This window comes from Anas platyrhynchos, chromosome 2 (genome assembly GCF_047663525.1).
Source record: "Anas platyrhynchos isolate ZD024472 breed Pekin duck chromosome 2, IASCAAS_PekinDuck_T2T, whole genome shotgun sequence".
Lineage (NCBI taxonomy): Eukaryota > Metazoa > Chordata > Aves > Anseriformes > Anatidae > Anas > Anas platyrhynchos.
This window is the reverse complement of record NC_092588.1, coordinates 112,638,970-112,662,693: the sequence shown is the minus strand read 5'-3', so window position 1 is coordinate 112,662,693 and position 23,724 is coordinate 112,638,970. Positions and strand designations below refer to the sequence as shown.

At 39.1% G+C, this 23,724-nt stretch overlaps 1 protein-coding gene across 2 annotated transcripts in view; it reads left to right on the top strand.

Annotated features, from left to right (window-relative positions):
• The first annotated feature begins 2,168 nt into the window (after nt 1-2,168).
• Nucleotides 2,169-23,724, top strand: part of RECK (reversion inducing cysteine rich protein with kazal motifs) — a 57,244-nt gene continuing 35,688 nt past the window's right edge. For both annotated transcript variants that reach the window (XM_072033355.1, XM_038173681.2), the window contains exons 1-5: nt 2,169-2,334; nt 5,164-5,222; nt 11,162-11,236; nt 14,133-14,169; nt 20,328-20,413. In XM_072033355.1, the coding sequence (XP_071889456.1) occupies nt 2,247-2,334; nt 5,164-5,222; nt 11,162-11,236; nt 14,133-14,169; nt 20,328-20,413 (345 nt within the window). In that variant the 5' untranslated portion in view covers nt 2,169-2,246. The remainder of the gene's footprint in view (nt 2,335-5,163; nt 5,223-11,161; nt 11,237-14,132; nt 14,170-20,327; nt 20,414-23,724) is intronic.

The following is a 23,724-nucleotide window of genomic DNA, read 5'->3' as shown; positions in this document are numbered from 1 at the left end:
AACTGAAAAACAGTATTCTGCAGATTAATATCCAAGCTCCAAGGAACAAAAGTCCTTGCCTTCTGGAATAACTGGGTTAAACAATAGCCCGTTTTACGAAGTTGTGCTGCCATAACTGAAATCCAAATTTTTTAATCTTGTATTATTTCAAAGTTCAGTATGCTTCTTTAAAGTGAAGTAATACTTTCAGTGGTCTCAGTTACTCAGTCTTCTGGACCTGCAGATGTGTCTTGATGTGAAAATCCAGAGCCTTTACATTACCAGTTTACTTTAAATTGTCTCTCCTCTGCCTGTTTGATTGTGGAATAGTTAATTATTATTGTTGATGATAATTTTGCACTTAAATAGCATTCAGAGGAAACAGAATGCACAGCAATCCATATTCAGCCACATCTGAAACTGAACCCAATAAAACCATTTAGCATAACTGGGAAAAAATCATCTAACTCAGACCCTCTTGTAATTCAGTGAAACTAAACCAGCGTGCAATGGTCAGATTTTTTGGTTGGTTTGGTTGTTTGGTGTTGGTTTTTTTTTGTTTGTTTGTTTGTTTGTTTTTGTTTTTGTGTTTGTTTTTGTTTTTTTCTTTTTTTCTGGTTTTGGATCTGCTGCCATCTAGTGGCCCCATAGTGAATTACAAATGCTGAAATACGCAGCTAAAAACTAGCAAAATATGCCTTAGGTTTGGCATACGGATTTACGGGGAAAAACCTACCTGTTTAACATACATGTAGGCCCACTTACACATAAACGTTAGAAAAAGAGTATTATTTTTTTATAGTCAGATTATATTGGCCGCTTTTCAGTTTCTTGAATTAACATCTACAGCAACAACTTTAATTTAACTTCAAATTAAAATACAATTAAGTGTGGTTTTATTTCTTATGGCTTTGTTCCATAATGTAGTATGATTTAATTATTCTATACTAGTGTATAAGCAGATGGATAAGATACGAAACTTTTTCACTTCATTGTAGTGTTCTCCCCTATTACATTTTTTCTTTTTTTTTTTTGTCTTTTTTCTTCTTTTTTTTTCTTTCTTTCTTTTTTTTTCTTTTTCTGAACCTTTTATGAATTTGATACTGGAACTAAAGAGCACTCAGTTACTACAGATTCTCCAGGCTGTAAAAAACAGGGAGCCATTAATAGGTTGGTGACTGTTCAGACTGTCTTCAGAAGAAGGAGTTAATTGGGATGATAGGCAAGAAAAAGGATAAAAGCAGTTTGTGAGATGCTGTATTTTTCTGTGTTTTTAATTTTTTCCTGTACTACTACTGGCAGAGAATCTGATAATGGGATGGATAAGGTACTTAGCCAAAAAGCCTGAACTGTCAGAAGTCGGCCCATTTGCTTTGAAATGGTCAGTTTTCTCTGAGGCAAAAATAGTTTCCAGCTATGAAATGAGCAGTAGTTTAAATCTGCTTTCAATTCGTTGCGTAAGAGATTTAATTTCTCTTGAATTCTAAAAAAAAAAAAAAAAAAGTTATGCCTCCAACTTGTCTCCACTTCGGACTGAATCTCAGTGGGTTACGCTGCCTTCCTGCTGCCAGGAATGGGAGCTTCTCACAGCTGAGGTACACCGGACTTCAGGCTGCAGCACTTACTGATGAACGACACAGCCTGAAGGAAAGGATAAAAAGAAGAGGAGGGAAAAAATGCAGTCCAACCGAGCGTTTCAGGTTGTTTTGTGAAACCTATAGCTGTGCAAACACCGGCCTGAGTGCTTTTGGGTCAACTAGTTCAAGCAACGACTAAGCTGCCAGTTTGTGGTGGGCTGTGAGCGGGATGTCCTCTCAAGTTTATTTCTTCCCGTGTTGGGTGATCTCTGTTTTGCGCTGTTCATTTCACGTCTCCCACCAGGTCACTGGATACCTGTGGTAACTTCAAGTCCATCTGGCTACATGGCACAGGCGTGTGGCGCTACACGGCCGGCTTACAACCACCGATTTTAAAATAACGTGTAGAAACGCAATTAATAACTCGAATATTAATACACGCATTGATAACTCGAATATCAATAAACGCATTGATAACTCCACGGGGCACCAGGCAGCCGTGGCGTGAGGCGCCCTGAGGCGCCGCCCGCTGGAATGTCCGCGGCGGCCGGGCGGAGCGGGGCGGGCCGGGGGAGCCGCAGCCAATGGCGGCCGGCAGCGGCTGCGGGGGGAAGGGGGAGCCGGCGGCGTCAGAGCCGGGCGGGGGCTCGGCGGGGCTGCGGCGCTGCGGGGCGCGTTGGCGGCCGGGCCATGGAGGCGGCGGCCGCTGCTGCTGCCCCGTGGCCCTGGGCCTTGCTGTGCCTGGCGGCGGCGCCGCTGCTCGCCCCCGGGGCGGCCGGTGAGTGGCGAGGCGCGGGGGGCGGGCGGGGAGGCGGCTCCGCGGGGACCCCGCTCCACAACATGGCGCAGGGGCGAGGCTGGCGGCGGGGCGGGCGCGGCGGGGTCGCCCCCGGGGTTGGGAGCACACGCATGTATAGTGGTGTATAAATCTATTTTAGTAAATAGGTCGCGCTGGCAGGGCTGTCACGCGAGTGGAAAGTGTGAAAAATGTAATAGCGGAATGCTGAAAACCGCAATTGTGGAGGTGTTTGTGGGTGCACCCTATCGCTGCGCCATAGGTTTGATCTCCGCTTGTAGGGGAAAGGAAAGCTCTTCCTTGGTGGACCTGCTCACATGGCGGAGGTAGCAGAGCTTATCGGAGAAGGAAGGGTATTCATGTGCACGGTAGCTGGATGTGAATAACATTTTGAATTTAAACCTGGAGATTTTTTAGTAAAATTGGGAAAACTTGGAATGAGACAGAAAAAGACTGACTGAGAGAGAGAAGTTTTAAGATACTTCAGAAGAGATTAACTAGAGGCAGAAAGGCAGAGCTCAGGAATTGTGTTTGGAATGAATATGGCTCGTACCTTGAATTTCTGGCTTAAGGACATCGCTTCTAGCCAGTTAAATTTGCTACTTATTTAAGATACTATAGTTTGATTAGGTGATCCAAGACAGCCAGCATGGCTTCACCAAGGGCAAATCATGCCAGGCCACTCTGGTGGCCTTCTGTGATGGAGTGACTGCATCAGTTGACAAGGGAAGACCGACCAATGTCACCTGTCTGGACTTCTGTAAGGCCTTTGACACAGTCCAACATGACGTCCTGGTCTCCAGATTGGAGGGATATGGATTTGATGGGTAGACCGTTCAGTGGATAAGAAATGGGCTTGAAGGTTGCAGAGAGTGGTGCTCAATGGCTCTACATCCAGATGAAGGCCTGTGATGAATGGCATCCCTCAAGGGTCTGTCCTGGGATCTATACGGCTTAGTATCTTTATCAACAACATAGACAGTGAGATGGAGGGCACTCCCTTCAGATTTGCAGATGACGCCAAGCTGAGTGATGCGGTTGATACAACAGAAGGAAGGGATGGCATCCAAAGGGACCTGGACAAGCTAGAAAAGTGGGGCCTTGTGAGCCTAATGAGGTTGATCAGGTCTAAGCACAAGGTGCTGCATCTGGGTTGGAGCAATGCCAAACAGGAGTACAAACTGGGTGAAGAGCTCACTGAGAGCAGCCCTGCAGAAAAGGACTTGGGGGTTCTGGAGGATCAAAAACTCGACACGAGCCAGCCGTGCATGCTTGCAGCCCTGAAGGCCAACTGCATCCTGGGCTGCATCAACACAGGGGTGGCCAGCAAGGGAGGGAGGTGATTGTCCCTCTCTGCTCTGCCCTTGTGAAGCCCCACCTGGAGTGCTGCGTCCAGGTCTGGGTGCCCCAGCACAAGAAGGATGTGGATCTGTTAGAGAGGGTCCAGACGAGGGCCACAAAGATGACCAGAGGGCTGGTGTACCTCCTCCATGAAGAAAGGCTGAGAAAGCTGGGGATGTTCAGCCTAAGGAAGACAAGACTGTGGACATTGCAGCTTTTGCATACTTAAAGGGGGGTTATAAAAGAGGTGGAGAGCATCTTTTTGCTCAGTCAGATAATGACAGGAAAAGGGGGAGTGGCTTTAAACTAAGGGGGGAGATTTAGGTTAGAGGTTAGGAGGAAATTCTTCACTCAGACAGTAGTGAGGCACTGGCACAGGTTGCCTAGAGAAATTGTGGGTGCCCCATCCCTGGAAGTGTTCAAGGCCAGGTTGGATGAGGCCCCAGGCAGCCTGGTATGGTGGGAGGTGTCCCTGCCCATGGCAGGGGGGTTGGAACTGGATGATCTTTAAGGTCCCTTCTAACCCAAGCCATTCTATGATTCTGTGTATACATGATTAGGATTTGTATAAAAGGAATTAAATGATCATAAGGTTTAGTATACTAATATTTCATTGTGATGCTCTGTGGTATAATTGATAAGACTTGAAACTCAGCAGTGGAAGTGATTCAGAAGGACTAGCCTTAATGTCTGTTAATTCATAATGGGAGGGTTACCAGCCACTACAAGCTAATAGACAAAAGGTCAGAAAATACTAAATAATCGAATGTTGTCCAGGATACTCATGAACTCAAATTACAGTGGCACGTACAGTTGAATATATTCATTGGCACCTAAGCCAATGTGAATTTTCTTCATAGATTGGAAACTGAATTCTTAGTTCTTTAATGTAGCATTTACTTTCAAGGTGAATTTACGTGATGAAATTTTTTTGAGATGTATAGTGAAACAAGGCAACACAAACTGGATTGAGTAACCATTATTTCTGTTTTTAAGTACAGCTTTCAATAAGGTACATCTGGTTAGGTGGTCTGTTTTGTGGTTGTTTTTTATCCATTTGCTGGATATTTTTTTAATTATGAGCCTAACATGTTTTCTCCATCACTTTCTTAATGTGCTTGCAATCCAGTTGTTGTATGTTTCTAACACCGAGACTTTGTAACAGGAACATGAAAGTGTAAACCAAAGCTTTTCACTTCAGTGAAACAGTAAGTGAAGTTTAAACATGGTGGAACCTGCTCATCAATGTTAACTTGGTAACAAAAATTTCTCATGGTTGTATTTTTGTTTGTTTGTTTGCTTGGTTTGTTTTTGTTGGTTTGTTTGTTTTTTGAAGGAGAATTCCTCATATTATCTGTGGATCAGATACAGTGACCCGATAGGCCATCAGCTGGGTAATTCTGTTCAGAAGTGATAGTTAAGTGTTTCAAATCTTTTAAATGTCTTATTCCCTTCCCTACTTTTCCATAGGCTTGTCTTGCTGTTACCATGCAAAGGACAACCTAATGTGCCGTGATGTTTGTGAACAGGTAAGCTTGTTTTAAAATTTATCTCAGAATTAAAGTCATGCCTTTAGACAATTACGTAGCAAGATCAGTATTTTAAGTAAATGATCATCTATGTGTGAATCATGAAATGTAACATTATTGTTATTTAAATGAGAACATTAATGTTTAATAAGTTTAAGTCCTCTTCCTTTTTGTCGTGTGTTCTTCAGCAGGTTCTGTTGAAGTTGAGGAGACAGATACAAATTCAAACAAAGAACAAAGTCAGGTTTTTGTCGAGAATGGATAAGCATGTTATGAAATGAGGGGGGTGTAGGTACTAAATTTCTGGATCAAGTTTTGGAGAACTGAAAACGAAGAACAAAATGTTGTCACTGTTCTTTCTTTTACCTTGTTTTTTAGCTAACTAAGATATTCATTATGATATATGGCTTTGTGAATCCACAGAAATCTATTTGTACTCAGTTCATATGGTAATAACAAAGAGCCATTTATGTTAAATCCAAACTTGGGAAATATTTTTCCTCAACTTAATATCCAAAAGTATAAATATATGTTGTACAGCTTTGTGTGCATATGTGTATATATTTACATACACAGACATTTTATATAAATAAAGCATACATATACACAGGTTTTATATTAAAATTGTGCCCTTGCATTATAGCTGCCCCTCTTTCTCGATTGCATGTTTTGAGGCTATTCAAGCCCTGAACCTAATTATGGTTAAGATGCTATTTATTTGTGATTATATTAACAAAACTTCTAGGTTACATTGCTCTTCTTCCTTCCTGATATATTTATAGAGTAAAACCATCTAGGCCAAACAAGGGGGTCTTGTGTCTCTTTGCATAAAATTTACTCTCAAGTCCTGTAATTATTCTTGCAGCCCTTCCGGAATAAATTTCTTTCCTTGAATACTGGTAAACAAAACTGTAGATGGTATCATAAGCAAAAGCCTATCACATGTTTAACACTCTTCTTACAGCTGTTTCCATTTGGCAGATTTAGCAGCTGCATTGAGAAAGCATTTGGAATAATCTGTCCAATTCTTTCTTTTGTTCCACTGACTTGAAGTTCCCTGTTTATCACATGAATTCCTGTTAGCTCTTCAAAGCCTTGAGCTTTTCACTGACAAATTTCATCCTAATTATGCTATAACAGTTCTAATTAGTATGTAGGGTTTTCTTTGTGGTTGTTTGTTTTGTTTTATTGTTTTTGGGTTTTTTTGTATTGTTTTTTTTGTTTTATTGTTGAGTTATTCTGATCTTGGCTTATCCAGATGATATCTGTCTATGCAGATGATCACCATGTTCAGAGCCTTTGTAGTTAGATGCTTATAACAAGTCTAAGGCAGGGTCATCCCCTCGTTCCATAAAGAGGTGTCTTAGATCATGTTGGTGGTATACTTGCTGTGAACGACCTTTTGATATAGGCTAACAAACTAGCTGAAGGGGCAGTCTACTATTTTTCTAATGTTTTTCGTGTTCTTTTAACTATTTTGTCTTTGTTGAATCGATCTTGGAATGTGTTATTTGAACAGGTTGCCCAGAGAATTTGCGGATGCCCCATCCCTGGAAGTGTTCAGGGACAGGTTGGATGGGACTTTGAGCAACCTGTTCTAGTGGGAAGTGTCCCTGCCCACGTCTGGGGCGTTGGAACTAGATGATCTTTAAGGTCCCTTCCAACCCAAACCATTCTGCGGTTTGATACTTACTTCCTTGTCTTAAACATAAAATTTGTGGGATGAAGGTTTATGTACATGGGGTGGTGACTCTAAAGGTAAAGAGTTGGCTGAGTGATTTGCCTTACTTCCATCCATCCAAACCCCTTTTCTAAAATATTTTTATGGAGTTGTTGCATTTTGTGCGCCACTGCATTGTACCACCATGACATGATAATGTATATAAAAAAAAAAAAAGCTTTCCTCTTGGACATGCTAGTTTGAGCCATAAAATACTGAAGTTGCTTCAGTATTTCAGTTGCTGCCAGACAGGGTAGGGCAGGCCTATATTCAGTATTTTTATTTTTAACTAATGCTTAGGAAATGCCAGCAACTATAGGTGCAGTGACAGGAGTCTGGGAGTTAATACATTTCTTGCAGAGAGGTCCAGCTGGAGGTTCGGTTGTAATGCTTGAGACTGCGTATTGGTTACATCCAGCAGTGCAATCTCTGGTACTGCATGGACCAAATACTCAGGATATGTTGGAGGCCTTGACACAGGTGGAACTCTTGAGGAGGAATGTGGCCGTGCAAGCCTTGGACTACAGGGAAAGTCCAGTGGCTTGCTTTGAGTCTACAGCACGTAAAACTGTCAAAGTTATGCTCTGGTCTGCTTCCTGAACTGTCAGGTGAAGGAGCTGAGGATAAAAGCATTGCCTCGAAGTGTACAAATGTGAATGAAACAAGCTCTTCATAGAGACCCTGCAAGAGCAATAGCCTGAATCATGCATTGCATGGAAAGAAAGATGGCCAGAAGGATGCTTATTGGATACTGAAAGTTCGTGACTACTGACAGGAAGAAGTCACAGGAGGTTTGTTTTAAGGGAAAAAACTTCCAGATTTGTTTGGTCATTGGATGTTTGTTTGCATGGACACCAGTGATATTATTGAGAGAGGCCTCACGTGGATAAAGGGCAACTACAGACACTTTCCTGCCTGCTAAGAGAAAAAGACTTGAGTAGGACTAAGGAATCCTGCTAAGTACTACTAGCTCAACTGCTCTGAGTGTCACAGCCTGAAAGGTTACCTTGCCTGTGGGCATTTTAGAGGTAATAGTGGGGTCACAGGATTCCGTAATACACAAGGACATGGAGACTACTTTATTTCCTAAATTTCATTACTTCATTACAGATTACTACAAATCACCAATAGGAAGTATCCTTATGATTAATAAAGCAAGTATATATCAAGTTATTACAAACTTGTTACCAGAAAGCATGTGTGTTTTATATTCAGTAGTAGCAGTAATTGTTAATAGCAGCAAATACATCTTAATATTACAAGCTGCTGCAAACTTATCGCTAGTAAAGTAGCAAATACGCATGTAAGTATGTATATATATGGTATATGCTGTTATGTATACTATTTTGTATTCTGTTACCTGTACCAAGCATCTGTCAGATCAATCCCAAAAGTGGAGTCAATTGAAAACGGACACGTTTTGGTTTGGAAATGATCTGTGTCACTGAGTTTGGAGTCAGCCAGGTGTCTGCAGCAATTTTTTTATTAAAAATTCTTTAAAAATATAATTAAAAACTTAGTTTTAGTATCCCTTTGTTTGGTGATTATTTGATTCAGTCTGTTGGATGCTGTGTCAAGGAATGAGTGGGCCTGTCTTTATTTAATTAACTTTTTTTTTTCCTAAGCTTATTTCTGGGAAGTTTCGTGATGATACAGTCCCTGGCAGCATTCATCTATGTACCAGTCCAGAGGTTTTATCTTCCTTCAGGCATAAGAGCAGTCCATCTCAGTCCTCAGGAAAACAAATAAATGTTTCTGGAGGCTGGCTTGGCTAAACAGTAAAGTCAAGACAGAGGTGCAATATACAGAAAGGTAGTATACAAAATGTAGAAGTAATGTGGAAGCAGGGAAAGGTTATAAAGGAAGAACTGAGAAACTTTGTCCAGGCACGTAAGGGCTATATTAGGAAAGATAAAGCTCAGTTGGAATTGAGATTTGCAAAAGATACCAAGTGATAGAAAAAGTCCTACCTGCTATGGCAGTAGTTAAAGGCTGAACAAAGTAAAATGTGACTTATTGAATGCAGTTTATTTAGGGCAATTTAGTGTCAGCAAACACAGGTAAGGCAGAAGTACTGAATGTCGTCTTTTCTTAGTTTGTCAATAAGATCTGAGTCCCCTATGCATACAGAGGGGATTCAAGGTGGAGAACTGCCAGGATTGAGTAAGGGTTGAGTCAGGAATTGCTTGAGGGAAAATTTGGCCCATACAAGTCCGTGGGACAAGCTGGATTACATCTGAGAGTGTCATGAGAGTTGGCTGGTGTCACAGCGAGGTTGTATACGCTATATCATATCTGAAAGGTTGCAGAACAGGAGATGACCCTGGTGACTGGAGAAAGGCAAACAATGTGCCCATCTTCTCCACTGCCCTCACTTCAGAAGGAAAAAAAATATATATATATATATGGAAGGAAAAAAAGGAAAAAGAAAAAGCCAAAGGACTGTTTGCAATCCAGGAAACTAGTAATCATGAGATCATAATCATAAGATCATAGACAGTCCTCCTGAAACACATTTTTGGGCATGTGAAGGGTAAGTCATGCCTGTAAAACTTGCTTGCTATTAATAATAAAATAGCTGGATTTCTGGATGAGAGGAAAGAAGTGGATGTCATTTACAATGACTTTCAGGCTTTCAACACTTTCTCCCTCAGTATATTTCCATCCATTTTAGGATATGATGGCTTTGATTATGAGAAGGTAGTTGAGTAAAAAAATTGTTTAGATGATTGGGCTCGGATGATAGAAGTTAAAATGGGTCATATTTTACCTGCAGGCCAATAAGAAGGCCAGTAAGACCAAAGGGGGTCTATGCTAGGACTTGTCCTATTTAACATCTTTATTAATGACCTGGAGGAAGCAACAGATTCACTCTTGTTGAGTTTTCAGGTGATACCAAACTGGGAAGAAGAACTGATAATCTCAAAGGCAGTACTACCTACTATCCAGAGCGACCTGGACAGATGGAAGGAATTGACCAGCAGGAACTACATGAAACTCAGCAAGGAAAAATGCTTGTGTTTCTTATCAACCCATCTCAGTAGCAGCTCCACCCGCCAGTGGACAATTCCCAGTTTAGGACTATCTGTGTACTTGCTGAGGATTCTTTCTGACACTGGGAAAGCTATTAAACAGTATTGGTGTGAATCCTGTTTTATTACCACTTGAAAGTGGTATAAAGAGTTCACTTAGGTGTTGGACAGCAGACTGCCAATCTTTGAGACCTATCATGCATTTTGCCACCCACCTTATAGCTCACCAATCTCATCCATGTTTCACTAATTTGTCTCTAAAAATACTATGGGAGACTACGCCAAAGCCTTGTTAATGTCAGGGTAAACAACATACATTGTTCTCCACTTTTTTTTTTTCCTACTGAATCAATCTTTTTGTTATAGGAAGCTCTCAGGCTAAATTTGCACTTGGTGTGCCTGTGCTGACTATTCTCAGACACCCTCTTGTTCTTCAGGTGCTCTGGCATGGCTTTCAGGAGAATTTGTTCCATAGTCGTCTTGAGAGGTGGGGATAGGCTGAGCAGTCTGTAATTCCGTGGATTGTCCTTGCTTTTCTAATGGATACATCGTTTGCCTTTTTTCAATAATTGAAAAAATTATTGTGAGCCTTGTTCAATCACCACGATTGTTCGAAAATGATAGCAGGCTGCTTTGCAACTATAGTGGCCAGCTTTTCAGCATCTTCAGTTGCACGCCATCCAGTTCCATGAACTTCTAGATGATCTATTTGCTTAAGTGATGCTTAACTTGATCTTGCTTAATTATTCATTCCTTCTGTTAATTTTACTTTTTGTATTCTGTAACTTTTTTTTTTTTCCTGGAAGGAGTTTAATTGCCTGAGGTCATGTAATATTTAGCAGAAGATTAAGTAAATATATCATGTTTTGATGCGTGGGACAGAAATTCTGTTTTTCACACTGTCTATTCAATAGAAACTTCTGGATTGAAGAGTTTGAGGACAAAATTCTCATTTACTCCCAAAAAATATAAGTCATTCTTAAAAAAAAAAAAAAAAACATTCATAAAAAGTGCAACACATTTGGAAGACTACAAATATATAAAAAAAATCTTAACTTCATTGTTTACATGTTAACTGTTAGCAGAAGTTGTCAACAAGTAGACAGTAGTGAAACTAAAAAGGAAGAAGTCAGTTGAAAAAAGTGTTCAATATGTGGTTACATCTTTCTATGTCTTGTTTCTAACAGATATTATCTTCTAAGAGTGATTCCCGTTTGAAGCATTTACTGCAGCGAGCACCTGAGTATTGTCCAGAATCAATGGTAAGGCTTGGTAGTTTTAAATTAAAAACTAACAAACAAAAGGTTAATTTTATATTAACAAAGTTTTGATTACAAAAGCTAAATTTCAAATTAACTTGTAGAGTAATTTTCATTACTTTCCGAGTTTTGAGCTGGTATAGCCTCTATGTGTGTCTTCAGATGTTTTCTTCCTTGTTTTAAGGGCTAGAATTTTTCTTAAACTGCAGATAGATCCTCAAAGTAGTATTTCTTTATAAATCTCTCATATATTACACTACTCGGTGGTCATGGAAGCTGTGAAATCCAGTGAAAATCTGATTTATAGTGTGAAAATTTGAGCTGGGTGACTGTCACTTGGAAATTGATAACAGTGGCTTAAATTGGATCATGTGTTCCAGCTTGTGTAGGAGACAAAGCTGGCAGGTGGACTAACTCATGGAATACCCTTATAGCTGCTCTGAATGTTTTATGTGTGTTTCTGACAAGTTGAAGTAATGCTTTTGTTGAATAAGGAAGATTACAGTTTCCTAGAAGTTCTCTAATATATTCCGAAAAAAGGAATAAAAAAGAAAGTAATTTGTTTCCTATATTGGTGATTTGAGGATTAGACAAACACTGTCATTTATATTCTTAATACTGGAATTGTTTGTTCTTAATTCTTCCCACTTGGTAACTTAAAATATTTCAACATGTTTGTTTTTGTTTGGAAGTAACAAAAATGACAAGAAAGAAATCAGACCTTTCTAAAAAAGAATAGATGGATAGATTATTGACTGTGAGAAAAATCCATCTAGCATATACCCATCCCAAATGGGCAATGTGTAGTAGTAGTAAATCTGCATGTAGCATTTTGCAGGCTACTTTGCAAGAACGTTTGCTTATAGATCCTTTCCTCCTGTGTGTCAAAAGTATTTTTTTTAAAGATTTGCTTTCTGTGGATCATCAGCTGTAAGGTCTTGGTAAGTTATAGGCAGCTGATGGTATGAGTAAAATCTGTGTCAGAAAAGCATATCAAAGTAGTGTATAGAATTTGTTTTGGTACTGTTTCTCTTTATAGTTTATCCCCTGATAGGAAGAGTAGGATTTATCTGTTCAACTGATTTTTTGGAGACAGCACTGGAGAGTATCTGAAAGGGGGAAAATAATTGATACAATTTTTTTCAACTCACAATAACCATCTCTATAAATGGCAAGTTTGCTGTTTAGTGTGTATCTTAATATTGCTGCGCTGATATTTTTTAACATTTTAAAAAACATCCAGATGTAAAATAGTTAACTATTGCATGAAGTTAACAGTTTGCTGTTTTCAGATTCCACCCCACTCTTTTGAAAGGGTGTTGCAGTGACAATCCACGGAAGAGTGGATATGTTATGAATTTAATCGGCCTATTTTATAGAGCATTGACGTTGTTCGTTCAGTTAATACGATAGAAGGGGTTTTGCCTGGTATGAAGTAGTGCACTGATTGTCACAACAAGAGAAGACCATCTTCTCATGAAATAAAGGAAATCAGTTGAACCAACAGAGTGTAACTAGTAGAAGTGGCAGATCTTTACCTTTTTCTTTTGAGGTGACTTTGACTCTACTCTTAGGTGGGAAACTCCCACAAATACAGAAGAGGACAGTTCTAGATGATTAGGTACAGATTAATTTTAACTTTAGAAAGTCAGTAATTCCTGTGGTTACAGTCATTACATGACAACAGAGACAACTTGCTGTTTGTGTGGTTGAGTTGAATTTTTCCTTTTCTCTTGAAGGACATGTTTAATGTTATTTCATTTAAAGCCCCTTAAAACCTGTCACTTGCCTTCTTAGACCGAATAATTTTCCTCTAATTCCATCTAATTAAGGTTCTCCAAGTGCTTGCTCAAAAAAGTTGAATTCAGTTAGATTGTACTGAAATACATGTAATCCTTGAAGAGTTGTTTGTACTCATGTCTTTTTTAACTGCGATATTAACAATCATGTTGTAAGACTCCAGTTATAGGACACTGACCATCTAACATAGCTTTTAGTTCTTTCAGCTTTCTAACACAGCACACCCACTGTAAAATGTAGTTGTTTCTGACATCGGAACTAAAATTCTTACCTTAGATTGAATCCTTCCTCTGCTGCCTAAACCTCCATCTTCCAGGACATCTGTAAATTTATTGGAGAGATAACAGAAATACCTGTGGCAGACCAGCATCTGACCTGAGAGTTCTTTATACTAACCCCACTGTAAAAAATAAAAATAAAAAATAAAAATAATTCCCCATAGTCATTGTTTTGGCTGAGTAGTCTTGGTAATACCAGTAATGAGGGAGATGGCACAAGAACTCTTTGGTAAGCTCTTCACCATCTGTTTTTTTTCTGCCCTTTCCCCACCCCACCAAAAAAAAATATATATATATATATTTACATAATTCTTATGCTTGATACCATCAGCCACTTAGGTCATTTAGCAGGACCAGAAATGTTTTGGAGTGAGGGGAAACCCAGCAGATCCAACTTTCCCTGAAGCTGCCTGTCTCTGGGGAACCTTAGGACTTCTTTGTTTTATTTTGCATACGGCTTGATTTTGTTGTTTAAAATAAATGGTGGAAAGGAGTGGTAGGGTAACAAGCTTCTCAACATGTCTTGGTCCAAGATAAATCTTTCTCTTTGTCTAAACTGTTGCTTCTTGGTTCTGTAAATACTAGAATACTGGTGGAAAAAGCTGACTACCTAGCATAGGTGAGGTAAGCACAGTATGGTCTACACCTACAAATATGCTCCTATTGATTTGAAGTTCTAGACATGGCAATCTTATTGTCAAAGTAAATGGTACATAGGTTGGACGAACTCTTAAAACTGAAAATACCATTACTTTTTTTGTCTGTTAGAAACTCTTTTATTTTGTAGACTTACTTTTGCTTATTTGCATTTCACTTTTCAGGGAGAAGTGTGGGGTTGTATAAATTCTTCATTGCCAGGTAAGAAATATGAGTTTACCACTGGATTGTGTTGTTTTTTCACCAAATGTGTGTTTCAGTGTCTACCACCTGCACCCATAGATGTCATGATAATCTAACCTTCATTATGCTTCCATTATAAACTGTATTTTGATTCTAGTTTCTTTTAATCTACACTGGGTTACCTCTGCAGCTTTTTCTTCTAACACGTCTTTTCTTTTCCTAGTTAGAAAGCATTGCATATGTTTTGTATGATTAAATGTGTGTGTTTCTGTGATGCATCCAAGAAATATCAGAATTCCTTTCCTTTAAAGACTTTTTATTATTTTTAGTTTCAATGTACCTTAACCTGATTTATAAAATCACGGATTGTTGCAACTTTGTTCTAGCTGTAGTATCATGTAGAAAAAGAAAAAAGAAAAAGAAAAAAAAACGAGTAATATGGAGAAAAAGTGAGAACTAGACAAACATAATTTAAGAAATGTGGAGGCAAAGAACAAGAACCAGAATGCTTGGTGTAGGCAGATTCATGAGGTTAAAGCATAAGTTTTGAGGCAGGACTGTTATGTTAAAAGGAGAGACCAAAACCAGCTGAACTTGGTCTTAACTAGTATACTTGTATCATGTGTCATCTCTAGAAGACTGAGTGAAATTAGCATGCTATGGGTTGAAGAAGTGGCAGTGAGTAAAGAGGAAAATGTAGCAATTTTACATCTACTCAGCTTTCTGCCGCTGTTTCAGAGGTAAACTTGATTCTACTCCATGCAGACATTTGCTTTCTTAGGTATAAGTAAAACTAGTAAAATCTGTAATATCATTTGGAGTTGCAGTAATTTTATCTCACCTAAAATCAGATAATTTTTGAGTTGCTGCTGCTGTGGCCTCACCTTGAGTACTGTGTGTGCAGTTTTGGACACCACGATATAAGAAGGATATAAAACTATTACAGAGTGTCCAAAGAAGGGCAACAAAAATGGTAAAGGATCTAGAGGGAAAGATATATGAGGAGTGGCTGAAATCAATTGGTTTGTTCAGCTTAGAGAAGCATGAGGGGAGACCTCATTGCGGCCTACATCCTCCTCATGAGGGGAGTAGAGGGGCAGGCACTGATCTCTGCTTTCTGGTGACCAGCAATAGGACCCAAGAGAATAGTGTGAAGCTGTGACGGGGAAGCTCAGACTGGTTATTGAGAAAAGGTTCTTCACTGAGAGAGAGGATGGTCAAGCACTGGGACAGGCTCCCCAGGGAAGTGGTCACAGCACCAAGTCTGACACAGTTCAAGAAGTGTTTGGTCAATGCTTTCAGACATATGGTCTGATTTTTGGGTGGTCCTGTGTGGAGCCAGGAATTGGGCTCAGTGATCCTCGTGGGTCCTTCCAGCTCAGAATATTCTCTGATTCTGTGCTTCTATAAAACCTATTCTTCCCTGAGGCTTAATAGCCACATACAAATGAGTAGTAATGGATTTACTGTAACTGAGCAATGCACATTTTGGTTTGAAATTTAGGTTTGTGTAAGCAAGCAAAAAAAAACATTGGGAGTCTTTGTTAATGATCCACTCCCAAATTGACTTTCTGGGCTTTCTGAGTTAGTGTGAGGCCTCTCACTGTCTTTGTGGTGGGATTTTATTATCTTCTGATTTATGAAAGAAAGCTACTTCAGTGGTGATGTAAATCTTTTTATAACATCTTCATAGGCAAACTATTGAGGCATATACTAGATAAGTAGACAGTGGAGGTAGATTGAAAACTGGCTGAACTGCTGAGCTGAAAGATTTGTGATCAGTGGCACAAAGTCCAGTTGGAGGCCAGTACCCTTGAGGTCAGTGCTGGTGCTAGTCCTGTTATTAATGTTTTCACTAATGGTGGGACAGAATGCACCCTCCATGTGTTTACAGATGATACAAAACTGGGAGGAGTAGTTGATAAGCCAGATATTTGTGCTGCCATTCAGGGAGATGTTGACAAACTAGAGAAAGCTGGCAAACAGGAACATCATGGGGAAAAAAAATGTGAAGTCCTGCAGCTGGGGAAGACCCCATGCTCCACAGCACACTGGGAGCTGACCAGCTAGAAAGCAGCTTTGTAGAAAAGTGCCTGGGGATCGTGGTGGACAACAAGTAGAACATACACCAGTGATCTGCTCTTGTGGCAAAGAAGACCAACAGCACCTGGGTTGCATTAGGAAGAGCATTGCAAGCAGATCAAAGAAGGTGATTTCTTGTCCCCTTTTCAGTATTGATGAGACCACACTGGGAACTCTGTGTCCATTTCTGGGCATCTTCATACAAGAAAGATGGGAATATACTGGGAAGATGGGAATAAATCCACTAAAAAGCTCCTTCAAGATGTCCGTATAAGATGATTAAAGGACTGGAACATTACTGGGATTAGAACGTGATATGAGGACAGGCTGAGAGCTGGGATTGTTTATCCTTGTTGAGAAGACTAAGTTGAGGGCAGGTCTTATCAATATGTAAAATTACTTGATCTAGGATGTAAAGAAGATGGAAATCTACTCATCTCGCTGTTATCAGGATTCCCAGTGACAGGACAAAAGTCAGTGAGCATAGATTGAACAATGGTAACTTCCATCTAAACATAAGAAAAAACCTTGTAAGGAAGATGGAACAGTGGAAGAGGATGCCCAGAGGGATTGTGGAGTCTCCAGCTGTGGAGGTATTCAAAACCTTATTGGACATGGTCATGGCCAGTCTGCTCTTACTCAGCTTGCTATTAGCAGGGTAGTTGGACTAAGCAATCTTCAGAGATCCCTTCCAACCTCAATAATTCTGTGGCTTTCTCTCTGCTTGTTCTCCTGTTTGACTACTCTCAATGCAGAAAATATTTCATGATAGAGCTTCCAGCACAGCCACAAACTGAGTTTTGACTGGATCATCATCTCTGATTATTTCATAATACCGCATCCACAATATGTTTTTACACACAGATGCATGCACACACACACTGATGATACAGCTATCTCAATGTTGCTGTTATCACACATAGTTGTGAAAAATTGACCAGATAAACAGATGACTTCAATAGTTATTTTCTTTCCATATGAAGTGCTTAGCTGTTTAGCTAACAATGTAGATGAAAACCTGTTTTACATGTGGGTTTAAATGGCATTGTGTCATACCATGGTTTATAGATAATTTGGGATTCTGCCTTATAATTTGCTGCTTGAGATATCCGTAGTGTATTCTCATAGATTGTCTTTTCTCCTCTTCCCTTTCTTCCCTGCTTGATATTACTGTTAACACTTTGAAATAGTTTTATTTATCAGAAACTTCATCATGATAGTTACCTTAAAATGTTAATATTCTTACAGCTACCACTTCAGCTACCATTCCTCTTCACAATTTTTTTCTGCATCCTTAAACTGATTGCAATAGTGGTTTATAAACTTTCTTGTATGGCTCATCCTCACAAAACAATACTGTTAAGTCATGTTTTATTGTCCTCTAAATACTAATCAGTGATTTAATGGAGAATTTCTTTTTAAAAACTACAAGTCTGTTGATGTTTGTTTATTAAAACTAGTAGGCCTACAATATGTGAATTATTTTGGGGAACTTGTCTAGGTAATGTAAGGTTCTTTGGCACCATGCACGCATTATATTATTGAAGAAGCTACTTACAAAGGGTGATTGAGAGGCTCCAGTTGAGAAGCTGGGGGGAGACCAGCAACTATAATTCTAGATGGTAACAATGTTCTGGTTTTATCACTTTCTGTAAGCAGACTGTAGAAGACTTCATCAGAGAAATCAAAATTCTGACTTGGGCTTTCTTGTACACCTCTTGACACATGCAAATAAGCATGCTTGTTCCTCAGTTTCTTCTTTTTCCAGCTCTTTTGTTCTTTTCTGTTTCTTGGGGACCACTGTGATCCTGTTTCTCATATTTTTGGAGTGTAGCTTGATTATTTCATCACAAAATGTGTATCAGAGATTGCATTCCAATTTGTCACTTTTGTGCAGCTTTCTTCCACTGTTTCTGACTTCAATATACCCTTGTGGAGGCTACAATAAAACTGTACAGATGGATTTATCGTGTTTCACCTGGATATAGATAGTTATTGGAACAGGTTTCTGGAAATCTTGTTCTCATTTTGATTGCACATATTTAACGTTTCTTAGTTTTCTTTTACCTTAAAAGAAACTTAAAAAATAAACTTAAAAAGTCAATATTACTAATAAATATGCTACTGACTATTACAGTTTTCACCAAAAGGAGTTTATGTGTAGCTCCACTTACAAAAGTTGTGCAAAAACAAGTGCAACTTTTAGGCCTAAAATAGAACATAGTTAAGTACCTGTTTTGGCAATTACCTGTAGATGTGTAGTTAAATATATTTGTGTGACTTGGAATTAGTTTAAAACAGTTCATCAACTCAGAATTTTTTAGCTTTGTTTACAAGCTGTTGATGTATCTACAACAGTTTTTAAACACTTTCAGAAAGATGCTCGATCTCTGAAAAACAAATTCCTTACCCTGCTTGTGGAAGTGGAAGGTGAGCTGAATTTGCGGTTGTTGATGGCCTTCGCTGCTGCTTTCAACTAGGTTGAATTGGAAAGGTGAGCCAAGACTCTGAGCAGAGGTAAAGAGGATTTGGACAATCTTCGAAAAGATCATTGTGTCACTGGTCTACAGTGCTTCCAGGAGGTCTGGCCTATTCAGATGGTACAGCACTACTTCAGGCTGACTGCAGTCACGCTGCACTTCAAGCAGGCTTCATCCAAAAGTTGTTCTTCACCTCTGCCTCTCTGTACCTTCCACCTACTATGTCAAGCATTAATGTGTTAATTTGCATTTAAAAAAAAACTAATATTTCAATTTGCTGGAAAATATATTCATTTAGCCAAAGATTTTTCTGCTTCTTTATAAATTTAATAATAATGTATTTTCTTTATTTATTGGAATGTCATGAGACTGATACTGGTAAGGCAAAAGACAAATCCATTTCTACGCCAGCTGTGTTTGCAGAGCCAGCCAAGTGTTTTTTGTTCACAATACTTACCTACTGGTGATTGTTTTCCATTGCTTGCAATGATTTTTGATGACTCTTTTTCCCAATACTTTCTTAGCATTTAAATTTAAGCTCAATGGTTTATTCCACCCAGCTCTTTCTCTTCTTTCAAAGCTGGGCATCCCATTTTACTTTTCTAAGAAGGCATTTCTACTGGGCTTAAGAACTCTTTTTTAATTAAGCAACTGATTCTTTTACCTCCTACTTCTTACCTCCTACTTCCTATTTCTATCTAAAGGATACAATGTATGTGTGTCATGTTATGTTTATTATTAAAATAATGAGTGATTTGTTTGAGCTAAATGATTTTTTTAGTTATTAAAGAAGTGTGACATTTGCCACAGGTTTCAGGTTGCTGCATAGCTTAAACCTTCAATGTAATTATTTCTGTCATAAATGTTATGTGAGGAAAATTGGTACAGAAATACTTTCTTTATTATTATTATTATTTTTTTGTGATGTCTTTAACACATTTGTGAATATAGATTAGGGGGATGAAACAACTGCAGAAGATCACTTTCCCGTGTAACTTTAAGATAAGAAATGGGGAAAATGGAAGTAGCAAAATAAAATAGAAAAAGAGAGAAAGGAAGATGAGAAACATTTATTTAAGATAATTCTGGATATGAAAGTGTATTATTGGGGTAGAGAAACTACAGAGGAAGCTGGAAGAAAAATCAAGAAAGATATTCTATGTTAAGGAGCTTGATAGGAAACTAAAGTCCTGTTGAAGCCAGTAAAAGGATATGTCTGAGACAATGTTTTTTTTTAACTTTTTTTTCCTATTGGTTTCTGTTGGCTAGTGTAAGCCAACAGAATTACATATTACTAAGTAAAATTACCAAACTGTGATATTTTCAGTGAGCATATAAAATGATTTGGATAAAACACCTTTTAAATTCATTGTATAGAAAGTACTTAATTGTCAAGTTCTACATTTATTAAGGCATGGACTTATTTTTCTTTTCTTGCTTGAAGTTGGTTTGTAATGACAATAAATTCGAATAAAATGTAATATATAACTTGGCTTTTTAAAGAAGAACTTGAGTATCATATTTGAAAAGTAACATACTAATGGGTAGGGAAGGCAAAATAATGGCACAGGATCTTTTACTACTGTAATATGTACTGTAATTTTATTTTTAAAGGAGTTCTGAAGAAGTCTGATGGTTGGGTTGGTTTAGGTTGCTGTGAGCTAGCTATTGCTGTGGAATGTCGGCAAGCATGTAAACAGGTAAGGCTTTCTAATTGTTTTTTCCATAGTTAATGTCAAATAACTCTGAATTCACCCTGATTGTGATCTTCAGGCATTTTTAACATCAAAATTAGATTATCACACAAACATTTTTTAAAACTGCAAAATACAAGAAACTTCCCACGAAGCACTACTGATGATAAATGTCAGCCACAGAGTTTCAAGAACCAAAAGAGAATTTACATGGTTAGAGTCAGTTTGCAATAAAAAAGTAAAAACTGAAGTCTACTGTAGCTCCACAAAGGAGGCTTTGGCCATCCTGAAAATACTGAAAAACTTTTACTGGATGGGCAAACCAGGGTACAAAGAAAAGCCTGAACAAAGCAATAAAAGTAGGGTGAAAAGCTTAATGTAATTAAATGTGATTCCTGTTCCATAAGAGAACTGAAGTCAAATAGGGTCTGCCTGGTTTTTACAGATGCGTGAGAAGCACGTGAGATTCTTGGGTGTCTTTCTACTCCAGTGGGATTTCATCAGGATTAGCAGATCTGACTGGCTCTCTACTACTATAAAATACTAAACATTAGAACCTTGTAAACGTTACCAACTGTGATGGTGCTGTGTGGTGGTAAAATTAACATCTAAGATTTGGGAGGTATGGCTAGGAAGTTTATCCTAACTAAAGGAACATTCCTTTTGACTAAAAGCACAGTCTGTGATTGTTTTGAACCACCGCTTCTGAGCTTAAATAATACTGTATGTGCTGTTCCTAGACTCCACCACTAGCCATCTCTCTAGTGCCAAACGTGTCAGTTAACAAGCTAATGAAGGAGTCAGTCTGTCTCTTGCCAGCATGGTTACTTGACTTTGTTGACATTCAAATGGTTGTCTGGAGTCCAACCATCCAAGGGTGCTTGACCTTATAAACCTAAGATTCAGGCTGGGTATCAGGAAAAGGTTCTTCACTGAGAAGATGGTCAGGCACAGGGACAAGCACCCCAGGGCAGGGGTCTCAGCACCAAGCTTGCCTGAGTTCAAGATGCATTTGGATGATGCTCTCAGACACCTGATCTGGCAGATTTTAATTTTTTTTTTTGGTGGACCCAGGGGACTTGACAATCCTTGTGGGACCCTTCCAGCTCAGATATTCTATGAAAACATAAATGATTGTTTGGGTAGACATCTGACTTTGTTAACATTAGAGTGTTTTTTCCTTACCTCTTAGTCAGTGCTCTGCAATCGCTTGGCAGAGAGCAAGGGAGCAGAGGGGAAGATGCTGCCCAAACACTCTCTCACTATTAGGATACTTAATGAAGCTTCTGTCTGACCTGCCCTGTGTTAGTATTTTACTATAAAAGTCAGTCAAAGAAACTCTCTAAGACTCAATTTGGAGTTTCAGAAAGCGGGCTTCTTTAATTGTGGCAGTGGACGCACACTTCACGTAGTGTGTGCACTGAATTATTCAAGCTACAGGGGTTACATACAATCAAAACATACATATTTATTATACATATTTATTAGATACCCAACAAAATAATCAATATATTCATACTATTTCCTGGAACTCATTAAAGTATATAAAGGTCCCTGATGTGTGTGCATTTGTTTCCACTGGTCTGTCGGGGGTTTCTGGTGATTGTTGGTCGCCTTCCTCGCTGTTTGCTGGTTGAACTCAGTTCTTGCACATGCTCAGGCCATCTGGTTCTTTCTTATCTTATTATTTCAACTTAGACATAGAAAAGTCACTTACGTGTCCAAGGACATGGGCATACCATGAGTTCCTCACCTGTTCTTTTCAGAAACATCCTCCAAGCCTGGGTTATCTTGCCCCTCTTCCCTGTACAGGGATACAATTCTGGTCTTACAGATAAGGCTAACTAATTAGTGAGTAAGGTAGCACCAGAGATACAAAGTTTCTAAACTTCTGTCTATGTAACTAAACATAATGAAGGCTTGGCCCATCTGTTCATAAAACATTTCGGATTTGGTTCTATTATTCTACCAGGGAGAGACCCCTATGTCCTTCTGACTCAGTGCCAATTATGTACTTGAGTCATAGAATCATAGAATATCCCAAATTGGAAGGGACCCATAAGGATCATCAAGTCCAACTCCTGGCACCACATAGGTATACCCAAAAGTTTAGACCATGTGAGTAAGTGCACAGTCCAATGGCTTCTTAAACTCTGACAGGCTTGGTGCCATGAGTTCTTCCCTGGGGAGCCTGTTCCAGTGTGCAACAACCCTCTCAGTGAAGAACCTCTTCCTGATGCCTAGCCTAAATCTCCCCTGCTGCAGCTTGACCCCATTCCCTCGGGTCCTATCACTGGTCACTAAAGTGAATAGATTGGTGCCTGCCCCTCTACTCCCTCTTGTGAGGAAGTTGTAGGATGCGATGAGGTCTTCCCTTAGCCTCCTCTTTTCCAGGCTGAACCGGCCAAGTCACCTCAGCCTCTCCTCATACGTCTTCCCCTCTAGGCCCTTCACCATCTTTGTTGCCCTCCTCTGGACACTCTCCAACAGTTTCACGTCCTTTCTGTACTGTGGTGCCCAGAGCTGCACACAGTACTTGAGGTGAGGCCGGACCAGCGCAGAGTAGAGCGGGACAATCCCTTCCCTCGACCGACTAGCGATACTGTGTTTGATGCACCTCAGGGTATGGTTGGCCCTCCTGGCTGCCAGGGCCCTCCATGGAGGCTGCCATTTCTTCAAATGTGTTCTGAACTTTGGGTGTAACACTGTTCCAGCCATGTCCTAACATGTTACCTGGCAAATGGAGCCAATCCACTCTAGTTTTGGTTTGCAAACATTTGGTGTGTGATTGCTGCTGCTATGCTCTATTTTGTTGCTTTGTAGTAGTAATTTATTAACTACATCTACAGTAGTTAAGCTACCTTTGCTTTGGTTACGATAAAAGTAATTTCTTTATATATATATATATATTTATATTTACAACCTGGATGAAAGTTCTTATTCTAAAATGATGAATGATGCTAGTGGAAGGCAACAAGCAACTTTTTCTAAGTTCACTTTTTTTTTTTTTGCAATGCTATGTTTAGTGATGCAACATTGGAGTCACAGCCCCAAATAGATTTTTGTGCTTCTTCAAAGAGATTTTCATTTATCAAGTGGAATAAAGTATGTTTTTTCAGTCTTTGGTGTTACCATATCACTGTTTTGGTCAGGTGACACTTTTAAGCATAACACATAAATTAGCAATTACCTTTTAAACAAAAATCTGGGAAGCATTTTCTGATTTTATATTTTTTAGCATATGCTTATGCATATGCATATATGACTATATATGACTATAAATACATTTTCAGAAACAAAAAGTGTGCAGCTATTTG